This window comes from Mandrillus leucophaeus, unplaced genomic scaffold (assembly GCF_000951045.1).
Source record: "Mandrillus leucophaeus isolate KB7577 unplaced genomic scaffold, Mleu.le_1.0 Scaffold127, whole genome shotgun sequence".
NCBI lineage: Eukaryota > Metazoa > Chordata > Mammalia > Primates > Cercopithecidae > Mandrillus > Mandrillus leucophaeus.
Window position 1 is genome coordinate 2653781 of NW_012101098.1, and position 15948 is coordinate 2669728.

A 15948-nucleotide genomic window follows, 5' to 3' on the forward strand; every position below is an offset into this window, starting at 1 on the left:
AGATTAACTTTCATTCTGGGATCGTAAGTAGAGACATTGCTTCCCAGACCTGGTACAGATGGAACCTGCCTATATGTCTTCAATGGACATCTTAAGACTTATGTTTTGGACGTATCAGACCTTTGGAATAAAGGAGCTGAGTTGGGAGTGTAGACTCCTCTTCTTCTCCATTTCCCTGTGGCGGGAGATTTTGCTCCCAGCCCCCACTAACTGGTGTGAGATCCTTGATTCGCAAGGCGAGCTGTGCTGTTCAGCCCACAGGTCCTCAGGAATGTCTATATTCAGTGCCACGCAGAATAGTAAGAAGAAACACATGCCACCTCTGTTTCTATGGAGCTTACTTTTTGTTGTTGTTGAGAGGGGGTCTTGCTCTGCCGCCCAGGCTGGAGTGCAGTGGTGCGGTCATGGCACTCATTGCAACCTCTACCTCCTGGGCTCAAGAGATCCTCCCTGCTCAGCCTCCTGCGTAGCTGGGACCACAGATGTGTGCCACCATGCCCAGCTAGTTTTAAAATTTTTTGTAGAGACAGAGTTTCGCCATGTTGCCTAGGCTGGTCTCGAACGCCTGGACTCCAGTGATCCACCTGCGTTGGCCTCCCAAAGTTCTGGGATTACAGACATGCGCCACCGAGCCTGGTCTTGCTTACTTTTTCTTTTTCTGTTTTTTTTTTTTTTTTTTAATTCCTCTTAGCCTATCTTGGGGGAGGCGGGTCAGTGTTATTCAGGTGCACATACAGCAAAATCACCCATTTTAAGTGCACACTGGGAGGAGTCCTTGCCAAATGGATAGGGCTGGGTAACCACCACCACATGGGACATTTGGGAAGCTGATGTTTGAATGTTTTCACACTTATGGATGCATTCATTTACTATGTTTATTATTCTGTGTGATATGCTTTCTGTGTGTTATTTCACTTAAACCCAGTGGGCGTAAAGATTATGGTCCCTATTTTGTAGATGAAGTTTAGAGGGGTTAGGGGGCTTGTCAAGGTAATGCAGCTTTTAACCATGATGGGATGACACCTCTTAAATGAGGCTTAATAGTGAGATGGCTGAGGAAGGAAAAAAATAGGAAGGAGAGAAAGAGAGAAGGAGGGAAGGAGGAAAGTAGGGAGAAAGGAAGGAAAGGAGAGAGAAGGAAGAGAGAAAGGTGGAAGGAAAGAAGAGGAAGGAAAGAAGGCAGAAAGGAAGGATGGAAAGAAGGAATGAAAGGAAAGAGATGAAAGAAGGAGGGAAGGGCTGAAGAAATAGGTCTCCTGTTCAGGTGGGTTTGTTCCCAAGAAGGACCCAAGATGGAAAGTGTGTATATAAGAACTGTTCTAGGCCAGATGTCGTGGCTCATGCCTGTCATCCCAGCACTTTGAGAGGCTGAGGCAGGAGTTTGAGATCACTTGAGGTCAGGAGTTCGAGACCAGCCTGGTCAACATGGTTAAACCCCATCTCTACTAAAAATACAAAATTAGCTGGCTGTGGTGGCGCATGCTTGTAATCCCAGCTACTTGGGAGGCTGAGGACGGAGGATCGCTTGAATCCAGGAGGTGGAGGTTGCAGCGAGCTGTGATCGTGCCACTGCACTCCAGTCTGGGCCACAGAGCAGGACTCCATCTCACAGAGTAGAAATAAATAAAAAATAAATAAAAACAGAGATGAGGACACAGACACACACAGAGGATGACCCTGTGAGGACACAGGGAGAAGATGGCATCGACAAGCCCAGGAGAGGGGCCTCAGGAGGAACCAGCCTTGCCCACACCTGGGTCTCCGACTTCCAGCCTCCGGGCCTGTGGGAGAAGTTCTCTTTAAGTCCCCCAGTCTGTGTTATGTTATTACAGTAGTTCTAGCAAAGTACTTTATTTACATAGAAGTCTGCCAGAATTATGAGCCCTGAAACCCTTTCCCAGGATGAACCGAGGTCAGAGTGTAATTAATAGGTACTTTTTTTTCATTTACTTTCAGCCACTGGATTTTTTTTTTCAACAAAGAGTAGCGAATACTGCAGAAGCTGAATGAGATGACAGCTTAAGTGAGATCTTTATGCACCTCAGAATATTTATACTGATTAAAAGAAATAACCAACACTTGATAGAGGGAAAGATTGAGACCCAGAAAGTAATCTCTCCCTGTGACCACTCCTACCAAATTCTTGCTTAACTACCTTGTTGTTTTTTGTTTGTTTTTGCTTTTTTGAGACAGAGTCTCGCTCTGTTGCCCAGGCTGGAGTGCAGTGGCGCAATCTTGGCTCACTGCAACCTCCACCTCCTAGGATCAAGCGATTCTCCTGTCTCAGCCTCCTGAGTAGCTGGGAATACAGGTGCATGCCACCACACCTGGATAATTTTTGTATTTTTAGTAGAGATGGGTTTTACCATGTTGGTCGGACTGATCTGGAACTCCTGACCTCAGGTGATCCACCTGCCTTGACCTGCCAAAGTGCTGGGATTACAGATGTGAGCCACTGCGCCCGGCCAACTACCTTGTTTTTATTGGATGAAGATGTGGTTCTTACCTCAGTAAAGATTATGAAGGGATTTATATACAAGTGACTAAAATATCAGTTGTTAGTTTCCTATTTGTTTTTGTTGTTGTTTTTTTTGTTTTGAGACAGGGACTTGCTGTGTTGCCCAGGCTGGAATGCAGTGATGCAATCATAGCTCACTGCAGCCTCGGCCTCCCAGGCTCAGGCAGTCCTCCCACCTCAGCCTCCCAAGTAGCTGGGACTACGGCTGTGCACCACCACACCTGGGTAATTTTTTATGTTTATTTTTATAGCTGGCATCTCGCTGTGTTGCCCAGGCGGGTCTTGAACTCCTGGCCTCAAGTGATCCCACCATCTTGGCCTCCCAAAGTGCTGGAATTACAAGCGTGAACCGCCCCGCCCAGCCTAGTTTACAATTTGAACTTGGTTTTTCATCTCGGCTCCTTTGAAGACTTCTGTCTTCTCCCATGTTTGGGGCGGCTCTGCCTTGTGGACATTCCTTAGCGATCGGCCTGGGAAGGCTCAGACACGTCTAGGCTGCCTTTGTAGGAACAGGGATTAGTAGCTCCTTAGCCCCTTTCTTTCCTGGGTTGTTGCTGTTTGCTGAGGTCTGCACAGTTCAGACCACCCTGGAAGCCTCTCTCAGATTCTCAGAGACAGTGGAATTATACCTTTGACTCTGAGCTCGCAGCATTGCTAGGGAATGTGCTTGGCTGAATTTGGCACTGATTGGTTGAATTTGTACCCCCTGGGCGTATTTGCTTTGGTAACAGATACCACAGACTGGGTGCCTTGAAATAACAGAAGTTAATTGTCTCACAATCCTGGAGACCACAAATCTAAAGTCCAGATGCGGGCAGGGCTGCGCTCCCTCTGGAGCCTCTAGGGGAGGCTCCTTCCTGTCCCTCCCAGCTCCTGGGGGCGCCAGGCGTCCGTAGGCTTGTGGCCGTGATGTGGTCTCTGCCTCCGTCTCCACATGGCCTTCTCCTCTGTGTTTGTGTCTTCTCTTCTGTCTCTTACAGGAACAGCTGTCATTGTGTTTAGGGTCCACTCCAATCTTAGATGACCTCACCTACCTTGAGATCCTTGACTTAATTACATCTGCAAAGACGCTTTTTCCAAATGAGGTCTCATTTACAGGTTCTGTGGGTCAGGACATGACATATCTTTCTGGGAGAGCATAGTTCAGTCCACTACAATTGTATCCAGTTCTTTCTGGAGGCTCCAGGGGAGGCTCCTTCCTGCCTCTCCCAGCTCCTGGGGGCTCCAAGTGTCCCTGGGTTTGTGGCTGCATCACTGTACTCTCTGCCTCTTTCTCCACGTGCCCTTCCCTCTGCGTCTGTGTCTCCTTATTAGTTCATCACTCATATTGGACTGCCTTTAGGATGACTTCACCTTAATGTATATATTTTTTTATTTCATTTTTTAAAAAAGTGGAGATGAGGTCTTGCTGTGTTGCCCAGGCTGGTCTCAAACTCGTGTGCTGGGATTACAGGTGTGAGCCACTGTACCCATCCTTTGTGTGTATCTTAATTACATCTGCAAAGACCCTATTTCCAAATAAGGTCCCATTCACAGGTACCAAGGATTAGGACGTCAATGTGTCTTTTCCAGGGCACCCAATTCAACCCACACAAATGGGGAGAGGGGAGATTGGCTGTATTTAGGTGACGCATGAAAGGCTGAGCTAGCTCTGGGATGTTGCTCTTGCAGCACAGAGGAAGAACTGGGCTCAGATGGTGTCAGCTGCTAGTGTCTGAGATCGTCCGTGAATCTGCTCTCAGGAGTGTGCTGTAGCGAGACACAGTCCTTCTCTGTACCCTCCTGACCCCGTCCCATCTACCCACGGACCCCAAGGGAAAGTACTCAGGGTTGGTTGGTTTCTTTGCCCTTTTGTGACCGCGTGAAATTCCATGTCACAGTCCCTGTGTTTATTCCATACAGATCTGCTGAAGTGTTTTGAGTTCTAGCAAAATTTAAAAATATAACCAAAAGAAACTTAAATCCATGTTTCTCCTCTTTCTGGGCACTTTAGTATGAATGGGCTTCGTGATGATAAACATGGAGGCCTGCTATCTTCCCTTCTGTCTCTGCTGGCCATCTCTTTCCTTCCCTTCGAAGTCACAGGCAAGAGGGATTTCGGGTTTGCTGGACTTAAGGAAGAGAGGAAAAGGCCATCTCTTTTCACAGTGAGAAATGTGTTTTCTGCTTTCTCATACCTCACTTTGTACATTTAAAAAATTATTTATTTCTCTTTAGATTTTTGAACCAAGAGAGATATATTTATTATTATTTTTATATTTTTTTGAGACAAAATGTCCCTCTGTTGCCCAGGCTGCAGTGCAATGGTGCGATCTCAGCTCTCTACAACCTCCTGCTCCCTGGTTCAAGACATTCTCGTGCCTTTGGAGTAGCTGGGATTACAGGTACCCGCCACCACGCTTGGCTAATTTTTTTGTATTTTTAGTAGAGACTGGGGTCTCACTGTGTTGCCCAGGCTGATCTCAAGCTCCTGGGCTCAAGCAGTCCTCCCATGGTGGCCTCCCAAAGCACTGGGATTATAGGCATGAGCTACTGTGCCTGGCCTCTTTATTTTCTAAATAGAGACAGGGTCTCGCTATGTTGCCCTGGCTGGTCTCAACCTCCTGGACTCAAGCAATCCTCCTGCCTCGGCCTCTTGAGCGACTGGGACTCCAGGTGCACACTACCATGCCTGGCTAATTTTTGTATTTTTTTTGTAGAGATAGGGGTCTCACCATGTTGCCCAGGCTAGTCTGGAATTCCTGGGCTCAAACAGTCCTCTGACCTCAGCCTCCCAGTGTGCTGGGATTACAGGTGTGCACCACTGTGCCTGGCCTTATTTATTATTTATTTATTTATTTATTTATTTTTGGAGGCAGGGTTTCACTCTGTTGCCCAGACTGCAGTGCAGTGGCAGCCATAGCTCACTGCAGCCTCAACCTACCGGGCTCAAGCGATCCTCCCACTTCAGCCTCCCCAGTAGCTCGGACTATAGGAGTGCACCATGACTCCTGGCTGATTTCTTTTAACGGAGATGAGATCTCTTTGTTTTTGTAGGCAAGGGGCTCTCGCTGTGTTGCCCAAGCTGGTCAAGACCTCCTGGCCTCAAGATATCCTCTTGCCTCGGCCTCCCAAAGTGTTGGGATTACAGTTGTGAGCTACGGTGCCCGGCTATAGCTTCTCCCTGCTCCCCCAGCCCCCAGTTGTGAGTCTTCACTAACAAGGGAATCTTTCAGCGTTTTCCATGGTCATGGTGATTCACCTAATATTTTAGTTCTGCTGAGTTGTGTAAACATTCGGGATAAAGGCTCTCATTTTTGGTGACCGTCGTGTGTATGTGTATGTTTGCAGTTACACATGCCTGTATTTGGATGGAGCTCAGAAGATGCCCATGGCATTTTTCTGGGAAAGTTGAAGTTGATGATGTTCGCTCGTTATTCGAGTGTGGAGATCGTCTCTCTCCTTCTTCCCATCCCTCCAGACAGAAAGCTGGGATGTGGCCAGGTGCGGTGGCTCATGCCTGTACTCCTAGCACTTTGGGAGGCCAAGGCGAGTGGATCACTTGAGGTCAGGAGTTCGAGACCAGCCTGGCCAACATGGTGAAACCCTGTCACTACTAAAAATACAAAAATTAGCCAGGCGTGGTGGCGGGTGCCTGTAATCCCAGCTACTTTGGAGGCTGAGGCAGGAGAATTGCTTGAACCCAGGAGGCAGAGGTTGCAGTGAACCGAGATTGCACCAGTGCACTCCAGCCTGGGCGACAGAGTGAGACTCTGTAACAACAACACCAACACCACCACCAACAACAACGACAACAGGCCAGGATGTGTTTGTGTGTGAGTTGGACCCAAGGGCTTGGAAAGGATGGATGGGGTAGGGGACGAGGGATAGATGGATGAGGGAATGCAGAGAGAGTGGTCACACTGTCACACTGTCAGAGGCTTTCACAAAGCAGGACGTTCTCCAGTGGGAGAGAGGAGACCCGAGTCCACCCCTCATTAATGTTTACAGATCAGAATTGCGCACACAGAATGGCCCGTAAATCTGACCCAGCTTCCGTGTCTGGCACTTGGCTGGAGAAACAACTCTTTGAATGTTGGAGGAAAAGCCCACTGCATTGCACCTGCTGTAGAAAGGCTGTGCCCACCTTAAAAGTAGCCACACCTTCCTGAGATTGTCATGGTCCTTCTAAGTCTCTGAAATGTATAGATCAGGTACATTTGGGAATTTGGGGATTTTTCTAAATTTGGGATGAGAATGGGTGCATTCTGCATTTTAAATTATACAACACCCTCAGCAGAGTCTGGGCTGGATGTTGTTATCAAGACGAGAATATTTCTATGTAGATATTCACCCCCAAGGAGGATCAAGCCTGAATAGTCTAATGTTAGGCGAGGTCCAGTTTTGTGGCCAGGTGTGTTGATGAAGACACTTTGAGTATTCAGAGCCTTTAGCTTTAGCCACTGTGGCTAAGGGATTGTAGAAGCCATACTTAAGCTTTCCCCTTAAAGTTTTGACTTTAATCTCCATATTGCAGCCATGCAAAAGAACAGAATCGTGTCCTTTGCAGCAACGTGGATGCAGCTGGAGGCTACTATCCTAAACAAATTCATGCAAAAAATCGACAGCCAGATAGTGCATGTTCTCACTTATAAGTGGGATCTAAACATTGAGTACTTCATGGACACAAAGATGGGAACAATAAACACTGGGGATTCCAAAAAGGGGAAGGGAGGGAGTGGGGAAAAGACTGAAAAACTTCCTATTGGAAACTGTTTACTACTTGGGTGACGGGATCGTTAGAAGCCGAAACCTCAACATCATGCAATATACCCACGTAACGAACCTGCACATGGACCCCCTGAATCTAAAATTAAAAGAAAAGACATAAACTCCACATCAGATTTCCCTCGTGTGTAACGCTACTACTTAGCTTGGAGAGAGATGGAGGGGATCTCTAGGGTGGGGAATGGACCACTTACCTTCAAGATTTCTCTTATCAGGAAGGAAAGATCTGACCTACCTAGAAACACTTGAAAAGACTATTTTATTCTGTCTTATTGGGCAAAGCTGGGTCAGATGGCCACCCTTAGCTGCAGAGAAGGCTAAAAATAGACATTTTCTACTCAAGTGGGATAATGGTAACTGGGGAATGTGTACTGGAGAGCCTCCGAACGCCAAGCAGGGAAAATCTACCAGCACCATGAAATGTTCCCTTTGTCTTCTGTGCACTTAAGCTGATAAACCTTAAACATTACAGCATGCCACTTCCGTCTGCTTTGAATAAGGTTGTTTACCAATACACTTCTGCAGTCTGATTGTGGCGTTGACGGGACTGACCACATCTCCCAGGGTAGTGCAAAGATCTGCTGTAGTGCATAAGTAACATGTTTTGAGTTTTGTATGTTTATAACTCACACAGCTCAGAGAAAGGTTTAAAGAAGTCACAGAAGCGTGAAAAAATCTGTTGAGTCATAGCTGTTGTTCTTAAAGTAGGCATGGAGAATTCTCCCTGTTGAGGGTCAAATACAAGTGCTAAGAAGACAGAATGTTATGCAATAAACACAGCCAAGTAATAAATGGGTTCCTTGGAGTGGGTGATAGAGAAAGGTAAGTAAGGAGGAAGGAACCAGACAGAGGAAGAAAAGTCAGGGACCATATTCATTGCCTTACTAGAACTTTAGGGTGTGGCAAGAATTTAATGTTTCCCAGTAATCTGTATGTTCTGTTGGAAAGAAGAGCAACAGGAGACTAAAAGGTTACTCTGTTGCCCATTTCATAGGTCCAATCCCAGGCAAAGCTTGGGTTGGATGCCAGTGTTCCTGATTCCTAATTGTGTTTTATCCAGTTGAAACATCAGTGGCCATAGTCAAACACCTAAACTGGATCAGTTCACAGTCCTCAAAGCCCTTCTCCTACTTCCTGTCTTTGACCTCATTCCACCTAATTTTGTCCACACCATGTCGTACTGTAATAAAACCTATTTTATTTCCAAATTAACTAAGAGAATATACTTAAAAAGTGTTACTATCTCGTTGTTTACTTCTTTTTAAAAAGAAGTATTTAACACCTGTCAGCTATTGACGTTGTTTACTTCTTACACTTTTTCTTTATCTTGTAGTTCACTTTCTATTTCTGCCATAATAAAATATTCATTATCGGAAACTTCACTTAAAAGCAAAGGTTACTTCTTCTCCTCCTTTCCCAGTCTGCCCTAAGCTAGTAAATTCATCATTCGTTAGCTCATATATTTTACAACATGGGGATTTTAGTTTACAGCAAATACTCTTAAGTAAAATTGGTAGCTTAAGTACAACTTTTTCTTTTCATGTTACCATGTACAATCAATGGCATTCCGGACTCTTGGAAGGAAGTCCATTGTATGGTTGTGGTCTTTTTTTTTTTCTTCTCAAGCCAGTCAAAAATACCCAGTCACAATTTAAAAAATTATCCGCCCTTGGTGGTGCATGCCTGTAGTCCCAACTATTTGGGCAGAGGTGGGAGGATCACTTGAGCCTGGCAGGTCAACACTGCAGTGAGCTATAACTGTGCCACTGCACTCCAGCCTGGGCAACACAGAGAGACCCTGTCTCCAAAAAAAAAAAAAAAAAAACAAAACAATGTAACATGATCTACCCTCTAAGCAAATTTTCGTATATACAATTTCACTATTGTATATGCGAGATTTTTATATACAAAAATTTCATATATCAGTTCAGTATTGTTAACTATATGAACTGGGTGTATGGTAAATCTCCATGGTTTATTTATTTTGTTCAACTAAAACTTTGTATCCTTTGACCAATATATTTCCCCTTCCCCCTCAAGCCCTGTCCTCTGATAACTACCTCTCTACTCTCTGCTTCTATGAGTTTGACTATTTTAGATTCTGCATTAGTCCATTCTCACGCTGCTCATAAAGACATACCTGAGACTGGTTAATTTATAAAGGAAAGAGGTTTAATGGACTCACAGTTCCACATGGCTGCGGAGGTCCCACAGTCATGGTGGAAGGTAAAAGGAGGAGCAGAGTCACATCTTACATGGCAGCAGGCAAGAAGAAAGCGCGAGCAGGGGAACTCCCATTTATTAAAACATCTGATCTCGTGAGACTTATTCACTATGGGAAAAACCCACCCCCATGATTCAGGTACCTCCCACCTGGTCTCTCCCATGACTCATGGGGATTATGGGAGCCACAATTCAAGATCAGACTTGGGTGGGGACACAGCCAAACCATGTCAGATTCCTTGTATAAGTGAGATCATGCGATATTTAATATTTGTTTTTCTGTGCCTAGCTTATTTCACTGAACATAAAGGCCTCCAGTTCCATCCACGTTGCCGCAAATGACAGAGTTTCCTTCTTTTTTAGGGCTGAATGGTATTCCATCGTGTATATGTACCATGTTTTCTATATCCATCTGCGCTTGGACGGACACTGAGGTGGTTTCCATGTCTTGGCTGTTGTGCATAGTGCTGCCATAAACATGGCAGTGCAGGTGTCTGGAAGATCCTGGTTCTCTTGAGTTTTGCAATCTAGCATAAAGCAGGCACAGGAGTATCAGCAAATGAATGGATAGGTGAATGGATCAATATTGATTAGTGAGCTTTGCTCCTCAACAGATGCTGGTTCCTCAGAAGGATATACTTCCAAACCGTCCTTTCTCTGAATGTCAGTTTCTGAGAAGCCTGCACTGCTGTCTGGGGTGAATGTGATCACATAATATGGGAGAGCAGTTTTGTTTTAGTTGCTCATCTCTGTCTGAAGCTGTGAATGGGTTGTTTAAAAATATTGCTGAGGAATGACTTGCATGTCAGTAAGGGGCTGTTGATGCTGGGATCAAGGTAGATCAAAGGCAATTTAGTGATACACTAGAAATCCTGCATCAGTCGCAGTGGCTCATGCCTGTAGTCTCAGGACTTTGGGAGGCTGAGGTAGGAGGATCGCTTGAGCCCAGGAGTTCAAGGCTAGCCTGAGTAACGTAGTGTGATCCCCTTCTACAAAAAGTACAAAAATTAACCGGGTAGGCTGAGGCGGGAAGATTGCTTGAGCCCAGGAGGTGGAGGCTGCAGTGAGCTGTGATGGCGCCACTGCACTCCAGCTTGGGCGACAGAGTAAACTCATTTGTTCCCAACCCAAGAACATTTATGTTACGTGAAGAATATTTCAATATGTGCGTGAACATATATGCACACCTTGTAGGATCACTGTGTTACAGGAAGAAGAGGAGGATGAAGAGGAAGAAGAGGAGAAGGAGGAGGAGATAGAAGGAGGAGGAACGAGCAAAGCTTGTTTAGAGATTCTGATTTTCTTTTATATCTCATTGACTATTAGATTTCTTCATTTAGATGCACCCCAGTGAGAGGAGGACGGAGAGGAGGAGGAGATGGAGGAGGAGGAAGACGTAGAAAAGAAAAGGAAATAGAGGAGGAGGGGAGGTGAAAGAGAAGGAGGAGAAGATTGAGGAAGAGAAAAAAGAGAAGGAAGAGGTAGAGAAGGGGAAGGAGGAGAAGAGAGTGTTGGGATTGAAACTGTCCCAGCAGAATACTGTAGAGCTGTTGGTTTTCTCTGGTATTTGTAGTGGTTGCCGTTGTTGTTGTTGTTTTCTGTTGTGGGCACCTACAGCTCTTCATCCCAATCCACGGCAGATTGTAGAATACGGACTCCGTGCTTTGAGCAAGCCTTCGTGTGCGTTAAGGAAACAGCCGTGTTGAGGAGGGCTGTGTGTTTTACACCCTGTCTGGATTTCTGATGAAACCAGAGAGCCTGAAGAGAAAAAGGCATGTTGTACAAATCCATTTACTGTTACTCTAATGCTTCTCCATGTGGGTGTGTGGGGCGTGTGGGTGTGCTGTCTGCAAAGACTGATCTGCAGATTCTATGGCCAGTTTGTCTCCAAATTGAAGAACCATTCAGAGGCAGATGGCTCTCTCTGTTTCCCTCTCTCCCTCTTTCTCTCGCTGCAATTTCTGTATTCAGTGGAAAATTCCAGGTGAGCGCCTCTCACTAAATGCCATCAGCCCACGTGTGCCGTGACACTCGGTCTCTGAAAGTTTCCCTTGGGGTCTGTGTTTGCTGTCCTGGTGCAGCCCCCCGCTGATTGCGTGGCTGCGGTGGTTTCTCCCTTTGCCAGGAGACTTAATGGCTCTGTCGATTTCTTCTCTCTCTAGGCACTGGGACGTTCGGGCGGGTGCACCTGGTGAAGGAGAAGACAGCCAAGCATTTCTTCGCTCTCAAGGTGATGAGCATTCCCGATGTCATCCGCCTGAAGCAAGAGCAGCACGTGCACAATGAGAAGTCTGTCCTGAAGGAAGTCAGTCACCCGTTTCTCATCAGGCTGTGAGTCCCCTCCTGAGGCCTCTCCCCACACACCCTCCCTAGGCCCCTGTGTGTCTCTTCTTGTAAGAAGCAGGGTGGGCCGAGACCGTGGCCTGCGTGCAAAGCCTCAGGCCACAGCAGTCTCCACCTGTCAGGTCTTATCAGCCTCTGATCTCGGAGCTGGAAAACCTCCAGGGCTCCTGACCTCCATGGCTGACCAGGTCCAAAAAGAAATGCTCTGTGTTCAGAAGTCCATGCCCAAGGCCCCTAGCTCCTCTCCTGGGTGAGCCAAGTGCCTCTGCCTGGAAAAGGATGCAAGAATCTTTGTCTCCTCACCTCCTTGGGTTCTGCTTCTGTAGCTCTCTGGAGAACTGGTTAAGTTGATTTTTAAGGGACCACAGTCTTTTGGACGGGGCTGGGCTTCAGGTTTCGTGGGTTTCTGGTTGACTGTGGATGAGAGATATCCCATTTAGATGCAGCCCACACCCTTCCGGCTGATGGTACACAACAGTCTTATGTCCTAGGGTAGGTGTGTGAGTCCATTCGGGCTGCTATAAGAAAGGATCTTAGACTCGGTAATTTACAAATGACAGACATTTGCCTCATGGTTCTGGAGGCTGGAAAGTCCGAGATCAAGACATGGCAGATTCAGTGTCTGGTGAGGACCCGCTCCCTGGTTCATAGATGGCGCCTTTTCACTGTGTCCTCATATGGTGGAAGGGGCGAGGGAGCTCTCTGGGGTCCCTTTTATAAGGGCACTCGTCCCATTCATGAGACTCCACCCTCATGACCTCCCAAAGGACACACCATCTAACACCATCACCGTGGCGGTGAGGATCCAACATAGGGATTTGGGAGGACACAAGATATTCAGACCATTCCAGCAGGGTAATTCCGTTTCCAGCCAGGTGTCTTAGACGAGGATGTCCTGCGTGTCTCTCCTTTCCCTCCATGGGTGCCTCCCATCCAATTCCCCAAGTCTTCCCTCTGCCGTCTTATTACCACGCCTCTCCTGTCCACCTATCCGTCTTCTGCTTTATCTGGGTCCCGTCTCTCTGCCCTGATTTTCTGTACTGGCGTCCCTCCTACCTGATCTTTCTCTCCCAGCCTTGCTCCCTTTGAAGACATTCCTCACTTTATAGCCTCACTAGTCCTCCCAGGTACCTCTGCAATGACCTGCCTCTCTCTGGTCATTCTCAGGGAACTCCTGAACTATCCCATATAAAGCCCCAGCAATGCGGCATCCTCCTACCAATATCCTCATGGACTGGCCTCCTGCCAGCACCTCCCTGCAGGAGAAGGTAGAAGGTGCTGTTCACCCACTCACTCCGGTGCTTCTCCCAGGCCACCCTTCATTGACCGGCCTCCTTCTTTGCTCTCATCATTGTCCTTCACTTCCCCCATCTAAGAAACACCTACTTGTTTTCCCTCATTCACCTGCTGTCCCCGGGACACAGGGTGCCTCCCATCATATTATTGAAGCACCTTGTGTGTACCGGAACAAGTGCACCTGCCTTCTCCTCTGGACCCAATGCTGCCTGAGCTTCGAACAAAATCATATGCAGAGGATGGGCATGGTGGCTCATACCTGTAATCCCAGCACTTTGGGAGGCCGAGGCAGGTGGATCACCTGAGGTCAGGAGTTCAGACTAGCCTGGCCAACATGGTGAAAACCCATCTCTGCTAAAAATACAAAAATTAGCTGGGTGTGGTGGTGCACACCTGTATTCCCAGCTATTCAGGAGGCAGAAGCAGGAGAATCGCTTGAACCCAGGAGGCTGAGGTTGCAGTGAGCCGAGATCATGCCACTGCACGCCAGCCTGGGTGACAAGAGTGAGACTCTGTTTCACAAAAACAAAGGAGTTCTTTTGAAGGCTGGGCTTGCAGGTGGGACCCTTCCCTTTCTCGTTTGCTTTGTTGCATTTTTCTGTGGCTTGCAGGTGTCCTAAGCATGATACTGTGGGGTGTGCCTGAAATCTTGGGTGAGGGGCTCCAGTTCTGGGGATTCCACCCTGTTGAAGGTCGAATTGTGTCTCCTGAAAAGATATGTTGAAATCCTCACCCCGACTCCTGTGAATGAAATTGGAATGCTATTTGGAAATAGGGTCTTTGCAGATGTAATTAAAATGCAAGTGGCCAGGCACAGTGGCTCATGCCTGTAACTGTAGCACTTTGGGAGGCTGAGGTGGAAGGATCACTTGAGCCCAGGAGTTTGAGACCAGCCTGGGCAACGTAGCAAGACTCCGTTTCTACAGAAGATTAAACAATTATTCAGGTGTGGTGGTGCACACCTGTGCTCCCAGCTACTAGGAAGGATGAGGCAAGAGGATTGCTTAAGGCCAAGAGCTCGAGGCTGCATTGAGCTGTGATGCCACCACTGCACTCAAGACCCTGTTTATAAAAACAAAACAAAAAAAATAAAAATGAAATGCAAGTAGGATGGACTGATTCTGCTGTACGGTGTGCTTTTGACCTTGTGTGACTGGTGTCCTTACGAGAAAAGGAAGGAGACACAGACACAGAGAGGGCCGAACACCGAGAGGAGGACACCTTGTGAGGATAGAATTAGAGGTTGGAGGAATGGTGCATCTCCAAGCCAGGGACTCCAAGGATTGCTGGCTACTCCCAGAACCTGGGAGAGAGGCCAGGGACAGATTCTCCATCAGAGCCTGCAGAAGAACCAACCCCACCAACACCATCATGCTGAACTTTGGATTTGGGGCTCCAAAGTCATGAGAGAATACCTTTCTTTTCTTTCTTCCTTTCCTTTTCCTTTTCCTTTTTTTTTTTTTTTTTTTTTTGAGACAGAGTCTTGCCCTGTCACCCAGGCTGGAGTGCAATGGTGCAATCTCGGCTCACTGCAACCTCCACCTCCCAAGTTCAAGCGATTCTCCTGCCTCAGCCTCCCGAGTAGCTGGGACTACAGGCCCGCACCACAATGCCCAGCTCACTTTTGTATTTTTAGTGGAGACAGGGTTTCACTATTCTTTCTTTCTCTTTTCTATTCTTTTTTTTCTTTTCTTCCCTCCCTCCCTCCCTCCCTTCTCTCTCTTTCTCTCTCCTCTCCTCTCCTCTCTTCTGTCTCTCTCTTTCCTTTTCTCTCTCTTTCTTTCCCTCCCTTCTTCCCTTCCTTTCTTCATTTCTCTTTCTTTCCTGACGGGGTCTCACTCCTTGCCCAGGCTGGAATTCAGTGGCACAGTCATGGACCACTGCAGCCTCTACCGCCTCCCAACTAGCTGAGACTACAGGTATGTGCCCCCACGCCTGACTAACTTTTAAAAGTTTTTGTAGGATGAGGTCTTGCTGTGTTGCCCAGGCTGGTCTCAAACTCTTGGCCTGAATCTCTCCTCCTGCCTCAACCTCCCAAAGTGCTGGGATTGCAGGTGTCAGCCACTGTACCTGGACTGAGAATGCATGTCTGTTGTCTGCCGCATCCCCCCACCCCAACCCTCAGTTTGTGGTACTTTGTTAATGATAGCCCTGAGGAACTCACACACACCCCCTGCGCCTCCTGGAGCAGGACAGCAGCCTAGGCGATGGGCTCCTGAGTACTCTACAGTTTGCAAATCTAAAATCCCACAGAAGAACCGCAGGGACATGAGAGTGGGTGGGGTGTGCAAGTGAGAGAATTCCCCAGGACAGAATTCTTGAACTCCCGCAAGTTAAAAAATAGGGAGGAGCTTGCAGAACAGAGCTTTAGTTAGATAGTGCTCCTTTCTTCAAGCCAGGATAGCTCATGACTGTTTTCCTGAGCAGATAAGGTGGATTCCTGCAGGGACATGGATTCTGATTTTGATGTTCCCTACTTTCAATTAAGGAACAAAGTCATTTACGTTTCTTAAGTCTCATATAAAGCCCTAGAAACTTTAGAAATTCTGTCCAAAGTTACCTATGTTGGTTTATTTTTATCTTTTATATATAAAAAAAGTATATATATATAGATTTAAATTTAGAGACAAGGTTTTGCTCTGTGGCCCATCTTGGAGTGCAGTGGCGCAATCACGGCTCACTGCAGCCCTAACCTCCCGGGCTTAAGCCATCCTCCTGCCTTAGCCTGCAGAGTAGCTGGGACTATAGGCACCCACCACTACACCCTGCTAATATTTTTATTTTTAATTTTTAAAAAATAT

General features: G+C 47.0%; 1 protein-coding gene across 1 annotated transcript in view; it reads left to right on the top strand.

The window, feature by feature from the left end:
* Positions 1-15948, top strand: part of PRKX (protein kinase, X-linked) — a 116974-nt gene that overhangs the window by 28234 nt on the left and 72792 nt on the right. Inside the window, exon 2 of the mRNA XM_011972106.1 lies at positions 11671-11839. Within this exon, the coding sequence (XP_011827496.1) occupies positions 11671-11839 (169 nt within the window). The remainder of the gene's footprint in view (positions 1-11670; positions 11840-15948) is intronic.